The sequence below is a fragment of the Mesitornis unicolor genome, unplaced genomic scaffold (assembly GCF_000695765.1).
Source record: "Mesitornis unicolor isolate BGI_N332 unplaced genomic scaffold, ASM69576v1 scaffold24604, whole genome shotgun sequence".
Lineage (NCBI taxonomy): Eukaryota > Metazoa > Chordata > Aves > Mesitornithiformes > Mesitornithidae > Mesitornis > Mesitornis unicolor.
In genome coordinates, this window is record NW_010181155.1 from 3,904 (window position 1) to 28,136 (window position 24,233).

At 40.2% G+C, this 24,233-nt stretch overlaps 1 protein-coding gene across 1 annotated transcript in view; it reads right to left on the reverse strand.

Moving 5' to 3' along the window:
* Positions 1-2,920: 2,920 nt before the first annotated feature.
* PITPNM3 (PITPNM family member 3) overlaps positions 2,921-24,233 on the reverse strand; it is a 44,903-nt gene continuing 23,590 nt past the window's right edge. The window contains exons 6-18 of the mRNA XM_010183344.1: positions 23,315-23,434; positions 17,904-18,085; positions 16,088-16,257; positions 12,729-12,899; positions 11,604-11,798; positions 10,695-10,843; positions 9,309-9,425; positions 8,494-8,610; positions 6,001-6,149; positions 5,465-5,614; positions 4,412-4,595; positions 3,873-4,001; positions 2,921-3,477 (exon numbers count right to left, since the gene is read on the reverse strand). Coding sequence (XP_010181646.1) covers positions 3,169-3,477; positions 3,873-4,001; positions 4,412-4,595; positions 5,465-5,614; positions 6,001-6,149; positions 8,494-8,610; positions 9,309-9,425; positions 10,695-10,843; positions 11,604-11,798; positions 12,729-12,899; positions 16,088-16,257; positions 17,904-18,085; positions 23,315-23,434 — 2,142 coding nt within the window. The 3' untranslated portion in view covers positions 2,921-3,168. The remainder of the gene's footprint in view (positions 3,478-3,872; positions 4,002-4,411; positions 4,596-5,464; positions 5,615-6,000; positions 6,150-8,493; positions 8,611-9,308; positions 9,426-10,694; positions 10,844-11,603; positions 11,799-12,728; positions 12,900-16,087; positions 16,258-17,903; positions 18,086-23,314; positions 23,435-24,233) is intronic.

A 24,233-nucleotide genomic window follows, 5' to 3' on the forward strand; every position in this document is an offset into this window, starting at 1 on the left:
GGGGGGGGGGTGAAGGAGGGCAGGAAAGCTAATGGTTCGACATGCATGAGGGCCTCAGCCATTGCCATAGAATATTCCAGTATTTGTTGAACTGCCAGCCTAGTTGTGAGATGTCTAAAATCACACTCGTCTTGTTCAAACTCTCAGCTCCAACAAAAGCTGTTTGACCACGTTAGCGGCAACTGGCAGGTGCTTTCAAAATAAATGCATCTGCTGTTTCAGAAGATCAGCTCCTAAATAACACGAAGCCTTAACCTTCAAGCTAACACCTGTATCACCATTTGCCCAAGTGCTCTGCTGGAGGCGTGAGAGCTCAACCACTCTATCCCTGAGCAGTAAGTAGTGTTGGAATTGTGCAAAGGCCACATGAGCTCTCATATTTTGTAGGAAACAAAGTTAGGGAAAATATTTTCAGTTTGATTTCAATACCATGCATAGAGACTCTGAAATTGTTACCACTCTAAATCATGCACACACACACACGCAGTTGTTTTACTAGTATTAGCTCATAATAAGAGAAGCCAGCACAGTGACTACTGTAAAGGTGACCCAAGTTATAAATAGAAATATACAAAATCAGAGTGTTCGTGACATAGTACCCTACAAAGTGATACTGTGTCTGCAAAAGACAGACTGTAACAACCTAGGAGATTCTTCTAACCTTGTGCTCAGACAGTAGTTCCTTTAATACAGTCACAGAATTACACACAGATTCCTCTTTCGAAAAGAAGTAGGCCTTTGTACTACAGCAACTGAAAATGAAAAGAGATTTTGGAGTCTCTTGGATGACAGAGGTAGATGGCTAAAGCAACGTCAGCGTTGAACTTTGCAGAAGGAACAGTGATTACTGTCAGGAGACATGCTACACAGCACCCAGTGCTTAAGAAGAACTTCACCATCAATCCATCTTCCTTTTAGGTCCCCTCAGCAAATTTAGTTTGCTTAGTGAGTGCCTCCCTCCCAAGCCTCGGATTCCCATGCCAGTTTAAAACAAACAGGAGCATGCTAACAGTGCATGGCTGGAGGGAGGCAAGGTCTGGTGTTCCTGTGCGATCTTCTCCTAGCTGCAGGGGACAGGAGAAGGAATGGACGATCTGATTAAGATTAATACACACGGTGGGCTAAGACAAAACATGGAATAATTCCTCCAACTTTGTGGGTTAAAGCGCTAGGTGTGATGCTACTGGGAAAGCATTCGTAAACCTGAAGAGTGCTTCAGTGTAGTCTGTGGGTATCTTTCATTTAGCTTTAGTAGCTGGCTGACTTGGCAACAGAGCATAAAAAAATCAGTCCCCTGCAATGTAGTTAACCTTCTTCCAATTAGCATGAGCTACCAAACTTTTAATATCTCTCCTAAATCTTCAGAGATTTCCCCTTCCCTTAAAGGAAGGATTATAAAAAAACGAGTTACTGATGTGCCAGATATCTTTCAGGAAGTTTGAAATAGGTAACTGACAATCTTGCGAAGTATTGTCTAACAACAACAACAAAAAAATCAAAGTCTCCATTCAAAAGCTACTTTGCTGCCTTTTAAGGCAAAAGCCACATTACTATACCCTTCAAAAGGCACACTGAAACTTTTGGGTGAATAGAGAGCATAGGCTTCTGCACTGTCTTCATATTTTTCCATTGCATTTCTTGTTTGCTTTACATGTCAACTTTCAAAATCATTAATCAACAGACTTGTTGAGAGACGGTTTCTGGTCTAGCTACAGACTAGGAAACCCTGAAAGTAAGGTGGGAAGGGGAAGGCACGACACCCTGTCCACCCCAACTCACTGAAAGTAAAAACAAACCAAGTAACCTGAAAAAGAAATCTCCTATTGACCAGTCTTTCCCAGCGTCAATAGTCTGGTTTTAACTTTTAAAGAAAGAGGGTTTTTATGCGCACTTATAACTTAGTTGCAGGTTTTAAAACATGGTTCAATTCAGTCATGAAAGTTCTCTCAATGAATTCAGTGCAGTGGAAATATCTACATGAAGAATCTGCAAACTGCTACTATATTAAACTAACTACACTTTAGAAATATTATTACTTATGTAGTTCACTGAGAGATCTGAGAGAAATTTAAATCAGTATGGAAACGTCTATTTGGCACCTGTAATTTGGCATGTCCATTCTTTGAAGCTCGAATGCTGCAATTCTGAATGCTACAGATTGTCTTAAACAGCAGTTGCTATAAAGCTAGAGAAAGTAAACAATTTACCCATAGGAATTCCTTTTTTTTCCCCTCCGGTGTAAAGATTCTTGTTAGAATAATGAAAAAAAGTGATTGCTCTGAAGTTTGCAGCTCCCTTAGTAAAAGGGCTCCCTTTAGCTTACCATCTTGGGATCTGTCTCTTGGACTGAGACGGTCAGAGCCATCTCCTTACTTGTAGTAGTCCATACATTTTGCAGAGTCACCAAGTTTCACAAAACAATGTTGTCTTTGTACACTTGCACATTACTTTGTATACAGCAACACCAACTGCTTCAAACTGTGGCAGACACATTTATTTCTAACATGAAGTTTTTATGATTTGGTTCGTAAGTGGAGTTCTCCCATTTATTTGATGTCCAGCACCTCACAAAAACACGAGTGGCCATGCTGGAGTCTGCTGACCAACACTGTAAGCTGAAAGGAAATCTTGGGTTTAAGGCACCCAAAAAGCATCTTGCTGTACAAGTCCTGAACTCCCATTATTGTCGTTCCCATCTCCGCTTCCCTTGCAAGTGTATCGCTTTATTAAAAACGAAGTGGAAACAGATACAACTATTGAACATCCAAAGTGCAAAGCTGCTCTGTAACCTATGGGACCTACCATTTTGGGTGCAGCTAATTAGCTGATACCACAATCCTCCGAGTAAAATGAGCATGTTACAGCTTTTTCTCTTATTGCACATTTTATTACATCTGTTGTAAAAAATAACGAAAGATACTTCCTGTCGCTTTGATGTTATAAGCACTTGCGATAGTTTGGATTGTTTTAAAATTTCCCAATAAACATGTCAAGAGGAACTGACTGGAAGTTCCCCAGTTGGTGTAAGGCAGCAGATTCCAGAGCAGGGAAGACTCCGAGCTACAGCTTCCCCTCTACATCTCTTAGTTTGAAGCTGCCTAAATCTTATCATTGAGGCGTACCTACAAGTTTAATGGGGTGCCCCCAAGATCTATATACCCAAGCTTCCTAGGGGACAGATTCAAATTTGTGAACTCCACCACGAACCCAAGCAACGGAGGGCAAATGCCTGTCATGATCTTTGTCTGATTCAGGCTGGCTCTGGGCACGCTCTGGCTTGGGGTTCGAAGAAGGTGGGTCAGGTTGCTGTACAGACATAGTCCTGCGGAGATGGTTTCTCTTGCGCAAAAACTCAGGTTGGGAGTGGAGGCCAAAGCTGCCTTTTCTCAAGATCATCCGAGAGTTGTTCTTTTTGGGTCGTGAATGGAGACTGAACTCCAGTGAGGCCAAGTGGGCTGCATAACCTTCACTGAGGAACTGAAATAGGAAGGAGAGAAAGGGATTGACAAATTACTGCTGCCTCGACCTATGAGCTCTATGAGGAATTAAGTTCTTATCTTTAGCATCCCAGTTAGACACCTACAGAGCATCAGCACTTCTCTTCCCTTGCTTTTTTTTCAGCGACTTGTTCCATTTTGTCATTCAGCAATATCCAATGCATGTACTTGCAGACACAACCTATGACCACTCGATTCTCTTTACTGTTCACCCTGCCAGAAAATGCCTCATCTGAAACCAAAACTGCCCTTCTTTCTCTGAAACACTGTCTCTAGTCTTTATCTTGTGCATATGGGTGTTTGCATATGCATTCACATGCGTGCATTTCGGTATTCCCCCTAGGACTTTCTGACTGAGAAGCAAGAGTTACTTACTTGACACTGTGTCTGGTATTTCTTTGTTGATCGTCCAACTATGTAGATCTGGGATGGTGACAGAGCCAAGACACTGTACACAGAAATATCCTTCATGGAACCGTACGCGGCACAGATTTTGATGTGGCACTGAAACAAATATTACTTCCAAAGTGAACGCTCTATTGAACACCATGCGCTACAAAGGTGGCACTTGTTTTGCAGTGAAGCAGCAGAGGAGTTCATTGTTAACAACCTCATTTTGTAAACCACAGAAAGATTAATCTGCCTGCCTGCCTGCGTGCCAGCAAGAACTACAGATGTGCACACAGGAAAGAACAAAGCAGTTCATTTATTTATTTGTCATGCCAAGAGGCCCCTTTGGATGCTTTAACAGCCTTTCTCACTCTTTAAAAAGTGAGAAAAGAAATGAGGAATAGCAAAAAGACTTTGTGATAGCCAGGTGAGATTTAATGTTCAAAAGGAAGGGAGATCTCTGACTTCACTGAATTACATTCTCTGAGAAAAAGGTTTTAAGGCTATAAACACGTTTCTAGTACCTCTTGCATGAGATTCCGGAGAAAAATGGTCTTTTGTCGTAGTGGGTCATGAACAAGTCCATCTGAGAAGAAGATCATCCCTTGTGGGAAGTTGTGTTGAGACAACCATGAAACCACACGCTGTTTTTGCATATCTGGACGGCCAGTAATATAGATTATCAGATATCCCAGGTCCTGCCAATGCCTGTCAAAAACAGCAGCTAAATTATGTAGGTGCAGGAGGAGAAACAATACCCACAGGTCAGGCCAGCATTTCTTTGCTCACCACAGACACCGTTAGAAGTCAGATGCTATCCTTCAACAAGTGGAAAACAGCATGCCTAAGTCTCTGCTCCTATCCAGAAATTAATGTCTACATCTTGCCGGAGACAGAGGGAAGCAAGTGAGATTCTTACAAAACGTGTTATATAAAATGTAAGAGCTGTTCAAAAATGTATTTAGAATGGACCTACACTTTAAGTCTTGCTACCTTTGAAACCTTTGGCAAGATTTCCTGCCATTTCAGTTGTAAGAAGTGGAAACCCTTGAAAACTGTCATCCCTCCATTCCCACACAAGTTCCAAAACAAGAGCTGCATTTTCCCATCCAGTGCAATTATCAACAGACTTGTAAGAATAGATTAAAAGGCCTTTAAATTTTCCCTCCAAAAAACGCTTTTACATCCACGGGACTTGACATTTCTGAAGTAAAAGCACATCCTTACAAGTCAGTGAAACACAGAACGCACTCTTTGCTAATCACAGTAACACATGGAATACTTATTAGTTCACTGGATACACTTCAAGGTCATATTCCCAGGAAGCAACTGTTAATCTTCAGGCAACTTAAACTACAAATTTCATAGTAAACCACAGCATTCTAAGATTCCTCTGAAAATGAGGCAGACCTGATGTCCAAGCAAATACAGAACTCTATCTGCAAAGAATCCTGTCCTTTGAAGAACTGTTGTCTATTTAGTAAAACAAAAAAACCCCAGCTTTTCTGCCCTCTTCCTATTGCGTTTGAACAGGAAAGTTGGAGATTTAAATAGTGAAGTATGCAAACCTCACTTACCTGACAACATCAACGGCCCCAGCTCGGACTTTGGGGTCACTTCCCATAATTGAGACACTTGCTGCAAACGAACCGTCAATGCTGAATACAACACATTCCATTCCTCGGGGTAGCACTGTCAAGTAACTTGCAGCACTGCTCTGGTCTCCTCTGAAAAGCCAAAGCAATAAATACATTTAAAAAGCAAAATGTCATAATGTATTTTCTGCACGTTCTACTTAAGACCTGAAATTAGACCTGTCTAGATTTACAACTTGAAAAATCGCTGTCAGATGGGGCTTCTGATTTTAGTCTTACACGGGGGGCAATTACTAAAATACACTTTTAGGAAATAGCTTTCCAAAGAGAAATTTGGAAGCCGACTTTAATAAGAAATCACACATGGATAAATACCTAAAAGAATTAGGTAGGAAAAGACCAAGAAAAGATAACGAACTGACCAAAATCTCCCTCCGCACCCCTTCAACCTACACACCTCAGTGTCTCTTAAGGCACAACCACCCACCACAGCTGTAGTTTCAGCCTGGAGTCATTACCTGACCACCATTTTGATGGGATACACACCAACTCTCAGTCTCTTCTGTTTGGGTATGTTGTAGGATATCCGGCCACTGCTGTTGGATATCTCTGTGTCAAAGTACACCCACCTACCCGAAGATGGCTCAGTCATTATGAAGATATCAACCTGCAAAACCAACAAAACCGTCACTTTCTGTGCTAGTAGGCAACACACTGTTTTTACAAGCCTGCCAAGCCAAGATGACATTAGCATCTCCAACTACGGCTTGTACTAAAAGTTTACAAGGAAGATTGAAGGAACTTAAAAACTCAGTAAAAAACTTCACAGAGAATCCTCACAATTAGAAAATGCTTCCTAAGACACAACATGAGAGTTTATTGCCTTCATTCATGTAAAGCATTCAACTTAGCACTGCAGGTGTCAAACAAGGTTACAGAACTCAGAAACTTGGCAGGAACCCTAAACTAGAAAAAAAGTCATTTCAGCTTGCATGTCTACATTAAATTTTTGAATACTAAACCTACAAAATGGAAAATTTAATCTGGTTATAGGCAAAATGAAGTCGTTCTCAAATTGTAACCTTGTCTACAAATGCAAACCCTAACCACTTTCAATTATGAAGACTTTTTTTTTTTTTCAGAAGGTTTCACTGGCATGGTTGTCTTCAACTGAAATATTTCATCAAAATTGATGCAAGGAGTATGAAATACTTTGTCTGACTTGAACTGGCACTGTTTTAGCAGTAAGTACATCAGTAAATCTGAGGGAGGCATCTGCCAAGCTCTCCTTCTCAAGTTTCCCAGAACTCGAGTATCCAAGGTTTACATGGACTTCTTCAGTGCTCAGTATGCAGCCAGATACTCTACAGGTTCGCCAGCAGCTTACGAGATCACACTGTTCGTGCGGATATCCTCGGTAATAACTCTGCAGATGTGTTCTTCTTGCATATGATGATGTTACATCTCAATGTCATCTCAGTGACATTGAGATTTAACTATAGATAACCCTAAACTTATTCTGAACTGATTGAATTCAGAACTGAATATTTCAAAGGGATGAGCTTGGGTGCACAGGAAGAAATGACAGGTGTCACTGAGCCAGAAGGGTTATCAGGATAAAACAGTGGGTTTACTCCATTCTTCTGCTTTTTGACTGCAAAGTGAATTCACAGTTGGAATACAGATGTGTACCAACTGCCTCTTGAAAGTCTTGGATATTATAAGCAGGAGAAAGCTTCACTTTGTACCCTAACAGATTCTGAATTTCCAACTTTCAGATGCACCATCAGAGGAGAGAGGGCCAAGGAAAACATTTTTGTGAATTGCTAGGGGGAAGAAAATCAATCAATCAATCAATCTTCTTCCAACCTGCAAAGGAATATAAGACCTAACTAGGAACAGAAATAAATTTGTTTTGAGAATGATACTTCTAAATTTGTTTTATACAGCCATTCTGTTCTTACCTTCTATTCTTCCCCTTTAATAAATATTCCCAAGTCAAGCCTACAGTCCTTTCAGATCAACATTTCTTTTCCTTTCAATATCAACGTGAAAGTTACTAGCACAGCATTCTGCTGACTGTCCTGTTGTCACTGAACTTTTCTGGCTTAGTTTTCCCTCTCCACATCAAGAGATTATGAAATACAGCCTTTTATATAAAGTTAAGTGAGATCCTTGGAGGGACAACATAAAAGTGTTAAAAAATATACAGAGAGTATTTCTATTAGTTATGAAACCCCTCAAAAACTACCAGTAATTCATCACTGAGTATGGAGTTCTCCCCAGTACAATAACTAGTAATAATCTTACACATTTTTACTTAGCAATTTCTTTCAAGAGATTTTAATGACAGGATTGTATTCAACACCCAAGCGTAATACGAATCTGTTTTCCCAACTGCAGAAATACAGCTTATTGTTCATCCCTGTCCTTCTGAAATGGGAATATGACTTCAAGGCAACCAGCCAGCACACCATAATCTGTGTAGGGGTGCGGAAACACTAGACTACAATGCCCAGAAAACAACATGTTAAGTAAATCCCAGAGAGACACCTCTGGCCTCAGAAAAAGCACTAAAATGGTGAAATGTATCTTCAACCTCGTTTGCATTTGCACATTAAAATGCTGAATACGTTGTCTTTTTTACCAACGCAAATTCAACTCAGTAAAAGACCTAGGGCTAAAATTAATCCAGTCTACAAATCTGAAAAAGTTAACTGTCTCTAGTGGGTCATATTTGGATAGCAAGTTCAGAAGTCACTACACAGTTCACTCATCACTAACCAGAGAAGATGGCCAGCATTATGCAAGAAGGATGAGAGCTGGGGAAAAGCTCAGCTATCAGGGAAGTCTACTTCCAGCGTATTTTTGCCAAAGGTGCGGGGGGCTAGTAACATACTTCCCCTCACTGTAAGTCTTTCTCTGGTACCATACATGTGCGCTACATTCAACAGCTGTTTCTAGTAAAAACCGGTTCTGAAAAATAAGGAAATTGGTTATTCAGACCTTACCTTTTCACCTGTTAAAGCTACCATGTCCAGAGGTCCATACATAAAGCGCCCAACTAGTACCTGAGGACCATCTTCTGCTGCAATGACATCGTTAGCTCGGTGATTAGCAGTCACGTTCTGAAAACAGAGGCAGAAGGTGAAAAAGCTAGTGTTTGCTTTTGTAATACATTATGTAATCTATTATTTGCTTTTGTCTCTATCGTGTTACTGTGAACAGTGACACAGAAACAGTTCTGGACAGCGTGTCTGAGGTACCGCACAGTGGACCTTAGAGCAACTAGCAAAACTGCATTCTTATTTCAGCTGAAGCCAGGTTTCCAGGAATGGTGGGTTCCTGAACCGACTTTCTAGTGAGAGCGCTCACAATGACCAAGTAAGAGAGACCATTTAAAGGAATGCCCATTATCTTTCACTTAAGTGGTGCCATAGATTCTCACAATTACGTGCAAGACATGCATCTTAACTTACATTTCTAACTGAAGTGGCATCTGAAGAAAATATTTTTTTTTCTTGAGTTATGGATTCATCTAGCATATAAGAAAATAGAGGAACAAATGCTTTGCTTAACTGAAACCTAAGGCCTCTGTTATTTAAAGAAAGAAATATACTTTCTACCTACGTGTAGTGATAAACCAAGAATAAATTGTTCCTATTCCCTAGCTGTTAATTTCTTTGCCTCTAGATTACATCAGCAGTTTTCAGCACTATAGCAATATTCAGTTATGTAAACTCATGATTTGGGAGATTAAACTACATTTAAATTGCTGCCAAACCCAAGTTCTATAGCTGCTATATATATTCAGGGTTATACTCACTCTCAATTTGACATGTGTCCTTTTGCGTAGCCATTTTTCTCGTGGATTGGATGGACTTAGTGTTGCTGGATCCAAGTTGTCATTTTCCTTGAAATTTACATTTTCATACCTCATCACCTGAAAATATATTAATATTTTAATAAACAGTGTGTGGCCTGGGCAGTCCTAGCACTTGGCAAAGAAAGGGCAAGTATGCTGCTGCCCCCGCTGAATGACACTGCAGAGCCAAAAGCACAGTGAAAGCAGAGAGCAGTACAGACCATATGTTCACATTAATTGTATAGACAAATATAAAGATGGGGGCTCGGTACAATTGCCCAGTATGACTCAGCAGCAGTTCTGGACTGGAGGGAACTCAGCCATTGAGCTTCCATTCGCAAGAGCTACCAGGTGAGCCTCCCAGGATCTCACATCTTTGATAGCAGCACTGAGAGCAGGAGCTGCAGGGAGTTCATGCTCAGAGACCTGCTAAAAGGAGATGCAAGAGGCAGGCACGCTGACATCTGCCAAACTGATTTAATGATACAAAGTCACTGTGCAGTTTTCTGCACTACTGTCTTTACTGCTTGCCTGGAAGCAGCTGTTTCATCATTCACTGGATGTAAAAAACACACCAATTATTGGGTTAATTAAACTGCTTGTGACTGGCTTTTGGGTAAGGGTCAATTCGGGTTCATGGAGGGATACTTAACCTGCAGGTTTCACTTCACCACTAATTTTTCCATATATATATATATTTTTTTTTTTTACCCCAGATGAGATTTGTCAGCCTCATCACTTTCTCTAGAAAGTAAGAGCACAGGGTTATCCCTATGTCACTGTGAGCTGCTGTCTAATTACTGACAGAGCAGGAACAAGACACCCATCATATGACTCAGAAATAAATTCTGAGGACATAATGCACACAATGCCTCCAAATACTCTAGTATAGTTACAGGATCAACTTGATTTTTCTTATGGGAGCAGTAATTTCACACTGCTGGTTCCTTATCAAATGTATGCTAATAATTTGATATTTAGTAGGGAAATAAATTATTAAGTAAGGCTGGAGATAGCCTATTCCTTCCAAAAAAGGAGGAAATTAAGTCCTAATACAGAATTATACTGATCTGGGGCACGGGTGGGGTGAATAAGCTATGCGTGACAGTGGGTTGTTCCCAGTCACGCAGCCTGCAGTAGGAACACCAGCCAGCAGTGCTAATGGTGGGCTTGCTGTCCCCTTCAACTCTTCAATAAATCCACATCTGTCATTCCTACATCCAGCTGTATGTGATGCAACCACAGTTAGCCATATAACTGAACTAAAGATTAAAAGACTGTTTGAAGATGCAATTAACAATCACAAGATTATTTGTTGCAGAGAGAAAAAATAAAGAGATCAATGACCTGTCTCAAAATGAAGGCCACAACATCTGTTGATTCCCAGTAGCTGGCATGGAAGAGATGCGGTAGGGCCACAGTCGGAAAGGCTGTCAGCACATCTGGACAATACAAGGCATAATCTATTCGTTTTGTTCCCCACCACTTTGCAGTAACTACAAGAAACCCAGACAACATAGCATCACCTTTCTGGAAGAATAAATCTCTAGCTGTCTTTATATTTAAAATAGATAATTGAGTGAAGTCTTCTGCTTATTTCATCTTGACATTTAGAGTCTGTTAAAGGCAGCTATCAAACATGAAAGTATTGTTTTCACTGATTGCATCATCACTTCAATGTCTGCAATCTAAACAGTTCTGCTGGGTCCAAGTTTTGGGAAGCAGAAATAACCTCAGCACGATTCCCATTGCTTCCTGGTCCATGTAGAAGAAAACTGCATATATATAGAAAATATACAGTAAAAGACTAGTACTTTTATAATCATTTTATAGAGTAAGAATTGCAATACTTCCCAAATAGTGAACGGAATATTGATATATGACTATAGTCCGTAACAGGACAATGTAATGATTTATAGCCCTTTTAGATATGGGTAACAAATCTTATCTATCTCTATTTCTTCATGCCTGGAACATGCTCCTAAACCCCTGTTAGTATGAAACCCTTAATGACTCTTTATGAGTGACACCTTAATATAAAACTGTGACTTCACTTCTATTACTCTCTCTACTTAATTATAAACTGAAAAGGAAGCTAAAGCGTTACTTAAAATTGCAGCAACTTAGGCTGTTCTCATTCTACACAAATTTCCAAGAAGGTAGTTATTCTTTTCGTAATAAACTCTTCCACTGAAAGCGTGTGGGTGGAAGGGTTGTTGCCATATTCGACAGCACATGACACCAGGCTCCACTCACTGTTGGAGAGGTATGCTGATGGCAAGCTTTCTGTCGACCCTGAGTTTTCACTGTTTGCGCTGGCCAAGCTCAACTTCCTTGTTTTCCCTTGTGGTTGATCAGATGCATTCGGAGACCCAGGACTTTCCTGAGAGAAAGGTATGTTCAAAGAGCTGTTCTCAAGGAACAGAGCACTGTGGTTGTGGATAGCATCGCCTGTTACAGAAATGAAAATAAAAAGTATATACATACAGCAAAGTCCATATCAAAAGCAGCTTACTACTCAGTGTTGTTTTTCAGAGAACAAACCTCTTCGAGATTGATTAGAACAGTGAACAAAAGAAAAAGGAGACCCAGTTCAATGCACATAATACAAAGGAAGGCAGATGGCCCTTTATGATGTATTGCTCTATTTCTGAGCATATTTCAGTCCCATTTAGACAAATAGCTGTAATCACACTGTGCTGACCCTTCACATGGTCTTGGGTTGGGGACTATGTCATACAGTGCCTGATGTAGTGGAGGCCTTGAATGAGTTTCTCTTCAACTTTTCAAGTCTTACCAACTCTCAGTGCAATAAATACCTCAATGGCTCATGCGGGAGAACACAATGACAAATTGCTGCTTTCAAGGTCACCATTCCTTAAATAAAATACACTGGAGGCCTAATGTCTATCAGAAATGGTAAAACATGTCGCCATTAAATGAAAAGGAACAGCAGCATGGCTCCCTGCAATCTCCTCCCTTCCAAAAAGCAGACATGGCTACAAAGATTCTGGCTTGTTTTGACATAAGCCTGAACATCTCAACTGCATGACACATCACAAAGAGCTGCCCTGCACCTGAATCAGAGAAACAATTAAATTCTAACACTTAGTGATGGCTAGGTAGTTTGGACAGAGTATGTTCAACCTTCCAATCCCTCTTTAACACAACTAGTATCACAAAGCTCATACATAATAACAATTTCTTCTTGGTAATCTTCTTTGTTTCCACACTTGCTAAATATTTCTGTGCCACTCTGTTCCAGATAACATGTTTTTGTCATGTTGGCACACTGGTAATTTCAAATCCTCTTGAGCTGTGCAAGGAGAAAATCCTTAAGAGAACTACAAGTAAGGAGAGCTATGAAAATAGGCACTGTACCTAACTGGTGGGACCTTCCATCGCCGAGTGGGTATCTCTGGTACCGTGGGACACTGAACGGAGGCAGGAGATGGAATCTTTTCTCCAGCAACGGTTCCAGTCTGCAGGCAGAGGGGTCAGCAGAGTGAAAGAAACTGTACACTTGGCTGCAGGCTGGACGGACCTGGCACACTTGGATGAGAACAAGACAAAGGGTTCAGTATTGCCCCTTTACAATTTTCAAGGAATCTATACAGAAAACTGTTTAATATGGTCTTCTGCAAACTCCAGACTAGCATACACCTGGCCACAAGAAATTTAACTCCATTGTTTGCTATTTCGTATGTAAAGAACGCTTCCCTGCAAAGGAGTTCACAGAGACATTACGATTAGAGATGCAGGCATGCAGCAGATGTGAAGGACAAATAGAGAAATAAACAGAAGGAAAGAAAAAAAAATCTTGTAAAAGCATTATTAAGCAATACAGCTATGATGCTCAGCACTTCAAATATTTACCAGAAAAATGGTTTGATGGGCCTGTTACATTCAGAGGACTCAAATCTAGGTGACAGGAGGAGCAAGTAGGTGACAGAAAGAACTTCAGTTTCTGAAGTCACCTTATGGAAGCTAATGGAGTTGATCACACTATAACAGCAAAGCAGTGTTCATGAATCCTGCCGAAGGCGTGCAGCTCCTGAGGTTTTTCAACTAAAACTGTAAATGCAAATCTGAAAAACACTTCCTCAGCTAATAAGGCATTCTTCTGGCTAAGCCCACAGCACCAAAGCATAACTGGTACTCAGATGAGCGATCACACAAGACCACTAAGGTCTGTAAAACAGTTGGTGCAGTCACTTCTCACCACATCACACTTCAATCACACTGAATCTTGCCAGCATGAGCAAATCAATTCTTTATAGGCTCAGTTTGTATAGTACTGTACTACATGTTACAACAGTCAGTGTATTAACTGCAGGAGCGAAAGAATGACTAAAGTAGTTATATGCTTGGGAATATTATGTCTGTTCCCCATAGACTCCACGCAAACAAGACATGTTTTCAATGCATGCTATGCTATTCAATAAACCACAAACGTTCTTTTGATAGAATTACTATTTCCTTGTGGTGATAACAAAAATCCGGTGTTTTCCTTAGAAGACATGTTCGGTACAGCATTGTTCCCATGCATAAGCCAAACACACGCTTAACTGGAAACCATGAAGGAAGATTTTAGAGTTTTAATACAAGCTGTCATGGAATATTAGATCTAATGGAGTCCATCTTAAGTGTTATCTCTCACCAGAGTACCCATCATGGAATTAAAAAAAATAAATATATCAAAAACACACTACTTGGGTTCTTTCTTATTTTCAAGAGCAACAATCAAGGTATTTGCACATAAGCAAAACTACCAAGAGCAAACGTGATGCTGCACACCTTCCTCTGCTGCAGTCACAGAGTCACCAAGAGCCAGGTTTTCTATAGTGCTTTCCATGTTGCTGGAAGGACTCTAATAATTCATGTTCTGGTGCTTGCTGCTACTAGTGGTATATAGGGACAAATCTTGATACAGACTAAGCCGATGTTACCGAATTCTAAGCCTAAAAGATTGATACTGAGTTGTAGTAGCAGCAATGTCATAAGCAGGTCAAAGAAATACTTCACTCAGTTCTTTTCTATATTCATGTTTGCTCTATAAAGGTTACAGCACAGGCACACAATGCTTTTTCTCAAACTAGTATGACAAACTTTTACCGATCATAGTAAAAACCTTCTCAAGATGCTTTGAGTAAGATGATGAATCACATCCCTGGGTATCATCAATCTATTGCATGTGCTCTGTGCATATCTTCATGTCATGAAGATGTCAATACTCATAGCCTCTCAAGAAGTGCTTTGGGACAAATCTTCCCATAAGAATATACGTACATACAACCCAGTTCTGCCAAACCATGAACTTTTTTCTTCTTTGGACATTCAGTGAGCATTGTATTTTGCATTCACAGACTCACTCTGAGGATGATGCAACATTTCTTTAATTCTGCGGGATTTTTGTCAAACAAAGTGACAAAAAAAGTGAACAATGTGACTGTCTTTGCGGGCGTTAAGTAAAGCTTTGTGGGGTGCTCCTACCCGTCCCCCACCAAGCTCTCTTTGTAAAACATTTTATGACTGTTATCAGTGGCAGTTACCAGGTTTCCAGCTGCAGGATAACCAAAACCTACTTTTGATGTCTGTTGTATGTTGGTTTTTCTAGAAAGGATGGCTCTGTGCATCAATCAGCACACCTGGTAGCAGATGAAAAGAAAGTGGGAGATAAGAAGACTGCTTGTTGAGGACACTGTAGAATCTTTTCCCTTTCCCATTATCAAATAAACAGTAGCTTCATGCCACCTTTGTCCCTTTCCCACCGTGAGGTAAGCCATATGCAAAAACTACGGCCTGTGAGATGCTTCTGTGGCGTACCTTTCCATAGTTCTCCGAAAACCCCTATGAAGCACCCTATTTTCTTAACGTATTCTCCAAGCAGGGTACAAAATGTGCCCATCAGTTTATTGTGCTATGAAAATCCAGAAAATCCTCCCATGTATTCCAGTTAATTGCATCATTAGAGAAGCATAAGGGAAACACCAGCAGGACTGCAATGATCTAAGACTGCTTTCTTCAAACTGTATTTTGTTCTTAGTATTTGCCAGAAAAAATGAAAACAGGTCACCTGTGTGAGAGCATTTAAGTATAGCAGAAATTAATTATTTGCAAGGAAACTATAATTCTCTTGCAGAGCCCAAGTAGTGTGAAATACATTCTGTGAGGTAAAGCATTGCACTGCATTATAATTAAAACCGTATTTTGGCAAGCCTATAACTCTGACGTATGCATTTAGGGATCTAATGTGTACAAAGCAGAGCAGTAGACTGGGTGTTATCCTACTACACTAGAGCTTCCTTCCCTAATGGGTACTATATTGGTTTATTTTTGCATTCTCATCATGCTTAATATTAACAGCCCGAGCCAAACATAAGGGAAGTACTTAATGTAATTCAATCAGTTGCCTAATTGTACCTTCTAATATTTCTTCTACAGGAACTTTTTCTGTGTATGTCTGCCTGAAGGCAGACAGACAAAGAAAGCCAGGAATGCAAACAGCAGGGTTATGAAAGTTGTCAGCACAGAGCAATTGATGATATTTAGCGGCAACAAAAAAGCATGTCCTCTGAGTTATCAGCTGTTTTAATACTCCTCTTCCAACTTGGCAAAGGAATATAGCACATCACAAAGGAGATTACTTCATACTACTGTGGGCATTTAGCAGTACTAGCTCCCACTGAGAGCAAGTGTGTACATGTGCAGCCTGTATTCTCACCCCAGCAAGAGCTTACCGTCCAGGTCAGGCAGCACAGTACTCCTCATGGCCAGCACCAAGCCAAGCGGTGAACCAAAGAGGAAAAAATCAGACACCTCGAATTCAAATCGGCCCAGGTTTACTTCTGACAGACTGGAACTCACAGGAGGAAAGTCTGCACCATCTTTCAACACACTTGAGTGGATGCTGAGCAAAGAAAATGCACTGGTTCATCAATAACGAAGAGGGCATCCAGAGAAAAAACCCAATCCCAAAAGAGGCTGCTTAGAAACCTCTAGCGTCTGTATCAAGATCCAAGCAATATGCATTAAACCGTAGATAGATATTGCAGTATAGCAGCAACTTATCATGTGTTCCAGTGTGGCTATTCAGTAAGTTTACTACCTTCAACATGCAAGAGTTTTCTACAGTCATTCTACAGAACAGTTATTTGTGAGTTACACAAGGACTCTGAAGACTGAAGTTTACCTCCCCTCCCTTTTAGCAGTACAGATCTATGTAAGCTTATGCTGAAACTTCTGCTACAAATTCTAACCTGCTCAAACCGTGTAAGGACAATGGTATTAAAAGGTTGCAGTCATAAAGTATGTTACATGGGTGCATAAAAAGTGTTGTTCTAATCCATTCCCTGAGCTATGAACTAGAATTTCACTACTTTTTAACTATTACAGGTTAAAACTAGTGAAGCTTATAGATAGTTTTTAATCTTTTAAGTGATTTAAACACTTTCATCTACTTTGTATGCCATACATGCATGAGGTAGACACAGATCACCTATCCCACACCAACAGAGAAAAGACTCGCCCCTCATTTAATTCTGTTGGAGATGAAATAACCGCGTCCAGAAGCAGAAAAGTAGCATATAGATCTCCTGTCCAGTCATGAGAGTGCAGAATGTGCCGCCAGAGCGTGCAGAGCCCAACTGAGAGACACTGACCACGCTGACTTCAACCAGAGCTGCAGCTGAAGCCCTCACGAGTTACCTGCACACTACACTGCATCAGTGGCCAAGCACAGATCAGAATCCAGAAATTCTGAAGGTTAGTCCCAAATCAGGCTAAGACACCAGGCCTCTCTTTCAATCTGAGAACCTAGTGACATTCTCAATATATAACCTGCTGTTATTAGCTGAACCGAAACTTCAACACACAATAAGACTTCTTCTGCATCACTCCCAACAAAATAATGGAATTAACACGATAGATAGAAGAAAAAAAAACCACAAAGAATTCAAGTAAAAAGACACTTAGTTTAGAACAGGCAAGAACAATGAGATAAAATGGATGCTTATCTTTCCATCAAATCTGTGTTTTAAAGGTTTCTTAGGATCCAGGAAAGCTAATTAACTTCTCTCTCCTTTCTCAACCTCCTCCTCATTTAAGCCAAATGTTTATGCAGGTTTTGTTTGTATTGAAGCTGATCTGAATAGCCCATAGACCAATGTGAGCACCTAAAAGCAATTCTCTCACTCTTTACAGAATAAAAGAAAGCCTGTAAGTGAAGTGAGAGGGATCTCTAAAAAGAAAAACATAAAAGAAGTTTAGGATTGTAAAGCACTCATCTGTCTTGATCTGTGTCGGCTGCACTGAGGAAATGGAACTACCTGCATTCAGTTTTGCATATTCAAAACCAAATAAAGACTAAATAAAACACTCTCTCTGTGTGAGCAAGTTCGTACTACACCCACTATATCTATGGTTTTCTTTGCGGGATATACAGGGACTTTAAGTAAACCTCCAGAAACACACCACAAACAATAAAATTACTCTGTTGCTCTGGTGGTGACAGGCTCTATTCAATGGCAAGCTTTTACTCAGTCAAACATCAGTTACCTAGACAGGAAAGCATGATGTTGGGTTATAGTATCACAGCCATAGGTGGATGAGTCACTCTGTTTCCCAGGCAACGGCTGCCTTGGCTTCTCATCCTCCATCATTCCCGAGATGTCAATATTGCTTTTGCTCAAGCGTTTGCTGCCACCCAGACTGGAGTCCTCTGCTAAGAGGGGATTATCCTTCAGAGAATGAACAGAGCAAAAAGGAGGATTTAGACAGTGACCAAAATACAACAGAGCTTATATGAAACGGCTGCATTTACACATTTGACCTCTCTTTACCCAAGAAAGGGTGGAAGGGGTTAGACTTTCTCTCTGCAGTAGAAGATAAGGAAAGAGATAAAGAGATGAAGACTAAATTTCCCTGTAAGAGGTACAGCCTAAAAGCTGGAAAGAGAATCAGGAATTTTAGCTGGAGGGGGATGGGGGACGAGGAGTAACACAAAAGCTTTATCCCTCATGAGTTCATACTTCTTAGAGAACTATAAATATCATAAAGTAATCAGAAGTGGTCTTACCTGAGTGCACAAAATGCCCATTACAACATTAATGGTCTTGCTCATCATGTTCCATGGATGCGGGACCTGAATTTTTAAGAATGTGAACTTCTGCAGGATGCAAGAGGAGACCAGTGGTACCATATCTTTAAGGTACCCCATCTTTAAGACACTCCTTAAAATAGGAAATAGATTGATTTATTTTTCAGTTCCTCCAGCACTTCTGCAGCTTGCACCAGCATCCTCCCTAACATACGCCTATTACTCCCAGACTTTGATTTCTGCATCTATTACAGCAGCCAATGTAACGGCTGGTTTTCCAAACAAACGCCACTGGACTGAATCCCCTCCTTAATCTGTGAGATCTGGGTGCAAGGGACATGCAAGATCTGGTCCTTTGTAACAACTGTGTTATCCATTTCTGTGTAGATCTCCTTCTATTCAGATCAACAAAATAAGACTGTGTGAAAATGCATGACATCTCTTTTCACAAAACTTCAAAAATGCAAACATGAACAAGGCACACTGAGAGTACAGATACAGCTAAACCCCTTCTTCAGCCTAATTATTTGTTTTCATCCATATTCTACTAAATCTTACACTGCAGTACTAGAATTCATGGGATCGTATGATACAACTAGCATTAGCATCTTAATAACTTGCAGAAGACTAGTTTAGGACCAGCATGTTCACAGACAATTATTCCTGTGGTGGTGCAATGAAAAAACATGAGTGTAGAAATCTCTTTCTACACTTCATAGTAACGTAACAAAACCTACATCATGCCAACTTTCACATTAAAGTTGTGTAAGATTTAGGACCTTGCTTGGCAGAATACCAACGTATCTACAGTGGTAAAACTAAGCTTCACTTCCTGTAGTTGTTGCTGTTAATGAGTACAGAGAAGAATTTCACAGACCCAGGTAGGAGGCGAGGGCTCCGCTGTGTGTTGGCAGATGCCTGCCCTCACCGTTCTGTGTGCTAAAGTGATGTAAAACCAAAACAAAATACACCTAAAATACGTGCTTCTGTTGAGTTCAAGCCAGAACCAACTACAGGCCCTACTTGTACAGGTTACCTACTGGTTACGTAAAAAAGTACAAGTAGGGCCTAACTTGGTTTTTTTGCAGCCTGACACCAACTCTGTGTGGCTTGATTTATGCTGCAGTTTACAACCCTACATTGAAGCTCTGTTATAACATCGGTCCTTTTTAGCAACTCCGTCTATTCCGTAGAACACCAGGGACCTTTCAAAGCCCAAATTCCTATAACCAAAGAGTTTCTCACAGAGTAACTTTCTATAGATGAAATCTCAAGAATATAAGTTAATAACACTTCTTTACCTGCTCATGCCTCATGATAACCTCAAACTGATTCAGCGGTCAAAAGTATGTATTTACCTCTTAACCTCTGTGACGAGTTCTGATCTCTTGCTTGTTCCCAAGCAAGTGCCAGGAAAAGGCAGTATCTTTATGATTTTAAATTATAACTTGCATGCAACAAATATTCAGCAACCTTTGCCGAAAATTCCAATTTGGTGTTTTTACTATGAATAAATTAGCTAGAGTGCATATGAATATTCAAGGTAGTACACAAAACAGAGGTGAATACACATACAGGGCTGAAAGGGAATTTTTATAGAGACTGAACCAAAGCCCATGAAATACACTGAAAAATCCATTGATTTACATGGGCTGTAGGTCAGGTTCTTAAATGTCCTACCATCAGTGACTTCTAAAACTGTATCAGTGCTATCAAGGCTCAGAGTTTCATCAAAACTCTGGTGAAATTTTAAGGCTCTCATAGCAGATCTGTCAGCACCATGGTTCCCATCACATTCAGAACAGAATCCCTGTCAATGAAATGGAATGAATGAATGAATGCAAAGAACTCAACATGATTAAACATTTTTGTTTAGGTCTCCTGATTTCCTGGCGGTCTATAGTCTGACAACTATTTCACAGAGACAGAACGTCATTTGTTGCCATGAACTATCAATGAGAAATTAACTTCTCTAAACCATCTAGGCCTTCTCTGCATCTGAATGGTGAAAATTACATCAGATGCTAAGAGTATGTCAGAATGTCTGTGTACTGTGGCATCATGGTGAAGAGAAATTGTTGAAATTTATAGTAGTCTGACACATTAAAAAAAAAAAAAGTCTTGGTAAAAAAATCCTGTATTCAAACCTATTCAAAAAACCTGGCCAGATTTTAATCTCACTGGTGTAATCATTTAGGTTCACCTTCATGACACAGTCTTTCCTTAAATACTGCAAAAGAGACTGAGCCGATTCAGCATTTATATTAGCCACATCAGGGAATGAGATACTGTTCCAAAAAATATATTAAAACACTTAAAAAGACATTAGGCAACACATTAGAGGAAGGTTGAGGTGACCGGTATAGAGACTATTCCTGGCATTTTAAAGTGTTAAAAATAATGTTTTCCGTTGCTACACGCTCTTTCAACTCCCCCACATGCCACAGTTAAAAATCTCATCTGCAGTGAAACGGTATCAATACTGGAATTTGAATCAGTCACCCACAGGTGGCTTTTATTTATCCTTGATCCATGTGAAGCAAATAGTCAACTTTCTCCATTCATCCTAATGAAGAGTTGTCTTCTTCTAAATTATTAGTATTTGTAGCTGTTGCAACAAAAAAGAACCATCTTCCTCTTCTAAGAGACAGGGTTCCCAAACCAAATAAAGTGATTCCTAATATAAGGCTTTGGGTTTTCACTTCCAATGACGGACAAAGTTCACTTCAGCCTTCTGCCCTTTAATAACATGAGGGCTAATATGATTATGATGACGATGACGACACCACCACCGGCTTTCTTTGTAAAGTATTTCAGCACTTACAAATGTAACTGATTTTTTAAAGAGCAAGAGTTACTAGTCTGGTCTGAGCAGAGTGACTTCTGCTCTACTGTTGACTCTTATTGAACACACAAGCAAATGTTCAAATACTGCCCCATACAAGCATGTACACGCAACAATTGTCACGACCTCAGTAATTATTCCCATTTCTGCCTACACTGTAGAAGTCACTACCTATATAATGGATAATCCTGAATTGATTATTTAGTGTATACTGGAAACTAAAATATAGAAAACAGACTATAACGCACAAACCAACAAAAACTCACTTGGGGTAGTAGAATAATGCACCAGTCTAATTCCTTATTTACATTGCCTCAATAAATCAACAGTCCTTCTCTCTCCAAAAGGAAGTTTCTAGTGCCTAAAACCGTGAACTATTCAGAGAATGTAATGGTCACTGCACCACCAGTCTAGCTTATTATTACAGACCACTTTGAAACAAACAGATTAAGAAGGGATATAAATCTAATTTACTCTATTTTCACGGTTTATAACCGGAACATGAACTACAATGGTTGACAGCACCTCAATCTCATCCTTATTTCCAACTAGTTTGATTTCACAAATGCCCCTGACATTCCTGAAATGGTAAAGTAAAAAACGCTTATATTTGTGCACCTTAAACTCTTCTAATGAGATCCATTTCTACTGGAGACACCAAGGAAGGGGAAAAAATACCAACAGTAAAAAGAAGTGTCCTCTCCTGATTGCGTTTCACAGGAGCAAGCTGAGAACAACAGACAAAACGACAAGGAAGGAGAAGAATACTTGGTACTCTGAACCCACAGAGCAGCAGAGATGAAGACGGAAGGAGAAAAGGAAAAAGATGGAGAGAGGAAGAGAAGCTCCATGGTATCAGGAAAAAGAGAAGTGTAGCGAAGCGGAAACTATAAGAATAAAAAAGTCAAAAGAACCTCTATTCCCTGATGCCCAACTCCAACTCTCAGATTCAGCAGCAGCCCTTGCACCACCAACCTCACTGTAAGACTGGGATTCAGGACGATCATTTCTCCATTTACTTTGCTTGCAATGCACTGTCCTCAGTGCTGGTACTACCAAGGGCTGCCTGCTGAGAATCCAGAGCCATGTTATTAATAGTGAGTAATTCTACTTCCTGGAAACACATAGAGGATGTCTCTCTGCTCGAGAGGACTCCCATCACTGGGGAGTGTCAGTGTCAACTGACACAAGCAGGTTGGTATTACTGAGCCCATTTTTTAGGAGAGAGGTAACTAAGAAGTCAAGAGATAAAACAATTTTGCCAAGGTCACAAAACCATCAAAGAACCTCACTCAGTGTCAGCTCTAATACACCACAACACTCCCTCCGTATCCACTTGAGTCTGACGTACATCAGAGTAGTTGAACTTCCATGTTCTTTCTTAAGTGTTGAAGACAAATAATGAAGCTTACATGCCAGGAATACATTAAAAACTTGTGCTTTTACTATCATAAAATCTTTCCTGGATCACAGTTAGAATTAATCCTCCCTTCTCTCCAAACGCAGCACTCATACAGACAGACACTGTTATGCTCAGTGATCCAGTCATTGATCCTTAGGTGACTTGCATTCCTTATCAAGAAGGAGGCATTCTTTCACAAGTCTCTAAAACTTATTCATGAACACATCTTAATGTCAGACTACTCCCAGGCAGCAGCATAAGAAATTCCAGACTCTATGTGATCAAACAAAAAATTATAAAAAGAAAGAAAATATTTTGACAAACACAGGAGCCTACAGAGATTACTGAGAGAGGGCATGTTTGCATCTACAGTCAGGGATGCAATAAAGGGCAGTTGGTAGCCCCACTTTAAAGACTTACAGATAAAGCCTTCACTAGTGTTTGTATGTCATAAAACTGAAGCTGCAAACTTAACATTCAGCAGCAATTTTTTTATATATGAGCGAACTCTCATGATATGGTAATCTACCAAATTCTGAAATTTTCTCTGGTTTATACGGAGCCAATTTCCTGAAGGGAATGAATCTATAGGGTTTCAACTATGTGGATTTTTTTCTCTTCACCTGGATACTGCCGATGCTTCCTCTCCTGCTACTGTTCCGACTCTCGTCAGCTGTATTAGAATTATAGCAGATGGCATCAAAGCCCAAAATTCCTCCAATGCAGTCACCAATGAGACACACCTGAGGAAATAAGAAGATTTTTGGGGGAAGATGTAGTAAGTGTTTTCAAAGAAACAAAAAGCATCACAGCACTGCAGAGGAGTTGCTGCCTAACTTTACACCATTTTTACCCCTGGGTTCCTATTGCAGCTGAAAATGTGTAGCCACTTTCTCCCACTTCCTTTTATCTCCAGACATTTGCCCTATGTCAAGAATATCTGTCCCATGGACTGTTTTGACCAACTGGGAGTTTTGCCAAATGGGCTACAATTCCTCCAGCTGCTTTCAGCCAGATTCCAGCTCAAAAAGTCCAGATCACCGGACAACCAGTCTCACAAGGATTTCAAGACACTTAACACTTCCTTCAGTGTCATACAGGGAAGAGGATCTCAACAGATTAAAATCAGACTGGTACTCCCCTGTCAGGAAAAGGGAACAGAACTTTTAAATTGGGTATTATGCAGAGAAATTCACTCTTTACATTTAATATAAACATACAAGCTACCTTCAAAGTATGGACCTGAGAATGAAAATACAGAGTACTAAAACAGGGAATTCAATAGTTGGAGTAGTTTCATGGCACATTAGAATCTACCTCACCAGTGGATTCCACTGAACACCTCCTTGTCCCTCAGATGACTCTCGCTGTGTCTGGGGATGAGCAAGAGCTGCATTTCCTTTCCCTTGATAACAACCCCCATGGATCCACAGGCTCCAGCAATCCATTCTCTCCAATTCTCAACCTGAAGCAAATGTCTAGTCTGTTGTTCCCAACTTCAATTAGTTTTAACAGGAGGCACGACCTCTCCTTACAAACCCT